The sequence below is a fragment of the Rhinoderma darwinii genome, chromosome 10 (assembly GCF_050947455.1).
Source record: "Rhinoderma darwinii isolate aRhiDar2 chromosome 10, aRhiDar2.hap1, whole genome shotgun sequence".
NCBI classification, from domain to species: domain Eukaryota; kingdom Metazoa; phylum Chordata; class Amphibia; order Anura; family Rhinodermatidae; genus Rhinoderma; species Rhinoderma darwinii.
In genome coordinates, this window is record NC_134696.1 from 13741654 (window position 1) to 13747606 (window position 5953).

General features: G+C 37.5%; 1 protein-coding gene across 1 annotated transcript; it reads right to left on the bottom strand.

The window, feature by feature from the left end:
- Positions 1–1772: 1772 nt before the first annotated feature.
- Positions 1773–4424, bottom strand: LOC142662458 (nicotinamide N-methyltransferase-like). The gene is made up of 3 exons (XM_075840663.1): positions 4274–4424; positions 2559–2766; positions 1773–2196 (listed from the first exon to the last, which is right to left on the bottom strand). The coding sequence occupies exons 1-3, from the start codon at positions 4422–4424 to the stop codon at positions 1773–1775; spliced, it is 783 nt and encodes a 260-aa protein (XP_075696778.1).
- Between the last annotated feature and the right edge of the window lie 1529 nt (positions 4425–5953).

Genomic DNA, 5953 nt, shown 5'->3' on the forward strand with positions numbered 1-5953 from the left:
AATAAAATTACTTTTGTAAAAATAATGTATTTTTTCTGTCCCAAGTTGTGAGAACCATAACTTTTTATTTTTTTTGTCGCCAGAGCTGTATGAGGGCTTGTTTTTTGAGAGACAAGCTATAGTTTTTATAGGTACCATTTTTGGAATACGTGCGACTTTTTGATCACTTTTTATTCCTATATTTATAGAGCAAAGTGACCAAAAAGCAGAAACTCTGATATAGTTTTTTACAGGTTTTTTTTACGCTGTTCACCGCGTGCAATAAATAATATAATATTTTGATACCTCAGGTCGTTACGGTCGCGGCGATACCAAATACGTATGGTTTATTATTTTTTTCAATAATAAAGGACTTGATAAGATTAAAAGGGGGATTGTGTTTTATTTTATTACTTGAAACTTTTATTGTTTTCAAACTTTTATTTTTTTCACTTTTTTCTACTTTTTTTTACACTTTTTCTCAAGTCCCACTAGGGGACTTGAAGGTCCAGATGTCAGATTTATTTTTTATACCTACATAGTGCAATGTATTAGATCTGTCAGTTATTCACTGACAGCAAGCCGATTAGGCTTCGCCTCCCGGCGGAGCCTAATCGGCTTCTGTAATGGCAGAGCCGGAGACCATTGTGTCTCCTGTTGCCATAGCAGCAGTCGCCAGTCCCGATTGCCTGTCAGGGCTGGCGATCTGCTAGTAACCGCTACGATGCATCAATCGCTTTCGATTGCTGCATCGAAGGAGTTAATGGCAGGGATCGGAGCTAGCTGCGGTTCCTGCCATTACAGGTGGATGTCAGCTGTAACATACAGCTGACTTCCACTGCTGATGACGCCGGATCAGCTCCTGAACAGGCGCCATCTTGCCGGCGGCTACGGAAGCCGATCAGGCTCCGCCGCCGGGCGGATCTTGACCGGTTTCCATGCTAGGCAGACCGGGAGGCCAGTATTAGACCTCCGGTTGCCATTGCAGCCACCGGAACCCCAGGCAATTTCATTGCTGGGGTTCCGATGAGCTGCAAACACCTTAAATGCAGCGATCGCGTTTAAGCGCTGCACTTAAGGGGTTAATGGTGGGGATCGAAGCTAATTTCGGTCCCCGCCATTACAGCCGGATGTCAGCTGTAAGATACAGCTGAGATCCGGTGATAATGGCCCCGGCTCAGCTTCTGAGCCGGTCCCAAACATTCGGCGTATGGGTACGGCAAAATGCGGGAAGTCAATGCTTTCCATGGCGTACCCATACGGCAAATGTCGGGAAGGGGTTAAAGGGGTTTTCCCAGAATCATAAATTGTGGATTATTATATTGTTTTGTTTTAAAGCTTTTAAGTTTCTACTCATATATTAACGTACATATGTAGCCATCTTTTAAATAGCATTTGCTGTCTGATACAAATAATCAGAGTCAAGATAAATTAAGCTGCATCTGTATGTAAAATCTATGGAGCAGGAATCCCCCCCCCAGTCAAGGACACAAACAGTTAAATGCTCCATGCTTCACTTTATTACACTATTTATATAAAGCAGATACGAAACAGAACAACAATAAGAAAGCAACTGATACCAAGATTTCAGACTCCCATGATGTCCCAGATGATCAGACTCGGTCTCGGAAATATTATCTAGGACCAGTCCAGGGAAAAGTCCCAAAAAGAAACAAACAATTATTTTTATGCTATTCTATACTGCACTAAGGAAGATTCTTTTGATTATTAGATGATTTTTTTTTTAAGCTTAACATATGAAGTAATGACATGCAGACTTTATAAGCTTCAACCTACTTCTCCTTGTGAGCTGCAATGAATATGACGGCCTTATGGTCAGCAATTTCACTGACAGCCGTTCTCTCCTGGACATTACAGTAATCAATGATAAATCCTTCTCCAACTAGAACTTTCCTGACAAAATCCTCATCATATGTGAGAGCATGGAACTTGTCTTTACCGACTGTGAAATATGTTCCACCTAAACTTCCAATTAATAGTAGGTGTCCTCCAGGATTCAGCAACCTAGAGAACTTCCTCAGATTTCTGATGTAATCATCTTGATCTTTGCTGATAATATCCAGAAGCCAAACACTGATGACACAATCGGCTGGTGGTAAGACCAGCGGCTCTGTCATATTCTCTTTCTCCAGGTCGTATTTCACAACATGTTGAATGGCTGATCTCAGTTTTGCTTCCTGGTCCTGAAACTGATCACTGGAAAATAGAAAAGACAAGGAAAGTGATTGTCCCACAGTCAACATCAACATGGTGGCTCAGGAATTAGCACTGGACTATTGACTTGTAATACTAGAGGTAACAGTTTAAATCATCCAAGACTCATGCACCAAGTATCAGGCTTACACTGTGTCTTTCCAGAATTAACTTAACGTAGAAGATCGCCCCCTATGGATAAGAATTTTGAACTGAATGCGTAATATAATTTTTATATCTGACTTGAGTATTATAGAGTAAACATTTTCCTGGATCTTTGACTCATGTTCCCTTATATTTGTTGTATAAGGAGCGACAATAACAATGACAGTGTTTTTCTCTTGATATTTGAATAAATATATCACCCGTTTTCTTCTTTCTCTTGAAGAAGTGCTGATGTGTGGCCCCAATAAAATGCTCCCGTACGTTCGTCCACCCATCTCTTCAGCTCCATGATGCATCTGTTATTGACCTTCAGCACGATGATGTTTTTGAAAAACTCACAGGCTGAATATAGATGATGAACAAAGGAACCAGTACTGAGGTCAATCAAGATATTTCCTTTAACATTACCTGTAGAAACAAATTTGACTACTGAAACATCTAATATGTTAAATCCTCATATATTTTGTGGATAAACTAGGACATATGTCTCTATCACTTCTAGCGAACTATGTAAACATTGGTTTTCTAATACCCAAAAATCTGTAAAAAGAGATTAAATAATCCTCAAAATATCTCTTTAGGTCGATGACATCAATGTTTTTTAGAAGGTGAATACTGCAATTATCTGAGGTCCTGTAGTAAGAGGAAAGAACAGGAGAAGAGAGGCTCATGGGGTCGTATCTAAAAAAAAAACAAAAGTCTTCAATACGATTTAAAGCCCTTGTGCAGTATATTTTGAATAATGTAAATTAAGAAGAAAGGTGCTAGACCCCCCTGGCTGCATTGCATATTCTAAGGAACCACACTGGACACAGAGAAACCATATAATGTGTCCCAAGGGGAGTTATAGTTATGGGTCTTCAGCACAACTATATATGCAGGCTCATAAGTCCTAGGAGTGGATATTATTGTCTTGAAAACATTTTTGCTAAAATTAAATCAACTTTTTAAAGATGTTTGAGCTTCATTTTGGTTCCTTCAGTTTCAATAAAGATCCACAGATCTACAGCTTGACTTAGGACAAGTAAAGTATCTGATTTATACACCCGTTACTGGCTATACTACATTGATGCGCCCTCTGTTAGCATTTTTTCTAAAAAAAAATCATGATCTACCCTATGCTGACTTTTTTCCTCTTTTAGCATTTGAGTCCGTGTGTCTCAGTTTTATTAAAGATAAAGATCTACAAATTCACTTAGGACAAGTAAGGTTTATGATTTCTAGACCTTTTACAGTCTATACTACATAGATGTGCCTTCTGTTATTGTTTTTCCCCACACATGACGTGACTGAACCTGACTCTGTGTAGAATCTCAACAACAACCCGAGTCATGTGCAATTTGATGTGACAGAGAAAGTGATATCTCCATCCAAAAATTGCAACATATTCTGAATATGAGAATAATTTTAAAAAATATTTTTTTTCTGCCATTCGTGGTAACCTGCGCAGAAAATTACTGCTGGTGCATTTTTTATTATAGAAAATCTGTTAATGAACATAGAACTGTAGATTCTAGAGATCAGATTCTAGTTTATAATAAAAAAACAATTGTCAGATAACAGCGGATTTAGATAATTGCAACTACAATTTGAATTTTTGAGATGCCCTTAATCATCCCTCAAAAAGTCTTATAGGGTTTTTGAGTTTAGAGAAGAGAAAATATTGACTCTACTAAACCCTGAAACCCTATATTCTAAATCATACACAATGACTGTGGTTTTACTTGGCTCTCTGTGATTTTCAAGGTGATAAGACTGGGGCAGTATATTCCCAAATATTATTGTATTGTCCCAAAGCCCAAAAATCTATTTTGCCTAATTTGTATTCAGTTGTTACAGTTGTGTGAAATCAGTTAAAAATAAAATAATATACACGTCAATGTATCTTGCGTGCAAGTAAAATCAGGATACATACCCACTGCGAAAACTTTTCTAAGATTGTCAATGGGAAATTTCAAAACGTCGTCACCAAAGACCATGTCAGGTTTATCTGAAAAGTAATCCTCCAGACATTGTCTGGAATCAAAGTCATGTACATGATAGACCTTATGGGTACTGGAATCCATCATCTACTCTTGTATCACAGACGGGGTGACTACCTCTAGACCGGGGCACAAGGTCTTTATATAATTACCAGGATTCAATGTATAAAGTGTGTTACTAAGTATAACTTATCACATGATGACTTATTATATTCATGATCCGGTCATGGGAACTTGTGTTATAAGAAATTCACATAGAGAATTAATGATCTTTAAATAAACAAATCTATTTTATTGCTAAAGGAGACAAAAAAATAACACACAAAAATTAGTCTTGTTGAAAAAATACAAAAGTTATAACATTTGGAATGCGACGGTGAAAACATATATAAAATAATTCTTGGTCATTAAGGCCAAAATATTGGCTTGGTCGTTAATCTAACAATAAAACAACAAAAATGAAAAAAAATTATTTTGTCTCTCACGTAACCCTGACAGCCATATAGCCAAATGGGTATTGTCTTCTATAGGTCAAATCTGCAGACCTCCTGCTGGATGCTTGAATATGGAGGTAATGTGGTTTTTGCACGACTCTTAATATATTTGGTGCATTCTGACAATCAGAAAATTATAAAAAAAAATTATATTTCTAAAAGTTAAAAACTAATTAAGATAGAACTCTTTTTATTCTTTGAGGTATTTATAATAAACGCGCCCCCTTGATACATGACGCAAATATTTAGTGTACAAAATCAATGAAAAACTCTAAAAGAATTAAAGTACAAAAATATAATAAAATAAACAAATAAAAATGAAATTAAAACTCGATATCACCTTTTAACATATAATATAACATGAATAAAAATTATATATATCAATATCCACTTTAACAATATAAAAAACAGGATGTTCATCCTGAATAGAAAGTTCTCTAGGTTTCCTATTGGACTGCTCCACCAGCTCTCATGCTCAGACTTCCCGTCTTTTTTGTGATCGTATTCCTGCCTATTCTAGTGTCTCTCTCCTGCTTTTGACCAGACAACTTTCTTGGGATCGTGGTGCACTCCGGTTCAAAAGTATACAGCTAAGGGACAAATACATAGTGTACTGGACCCAAATTAAGAAAATAATAAAATTATCCACAAATTTCCTGGATGAGCAACATCTGCAGATATTGAAATTTTGCTCTGTAGGTCATCCACATGGTCCCTTTTAAATAAACTGAAAGAAAATCTTATTCAATACTTACTCCTGTGATTAATAGCGCATTCCCATACGGCCGTTTAAGGCAGCCACCTGAGACCCAAGCCTCCCAGGGGATCCATGGCCGTTCAAACAATATAAACACAATAGGAGTCAATTGTATCTGCATCCTTTGTACCCAGATACAATCAACTGCGCTGGCGAGGCAAGCGGACTATCGTTTCCCTTCCCCGCCATTCTGCACTTTTTTATGTAACAGGTGGCACAGTGACATTATTGCACCGCCTCCTTCGCTACGCTGGATTAGGTCTGGATAGAAGAAACCAGGTCGGCATTGCTGGAGGAATGGACAGCATGGAAACATGGACAGGTGAATATGATCCTATCTACAGGTGAATATGATACTATCT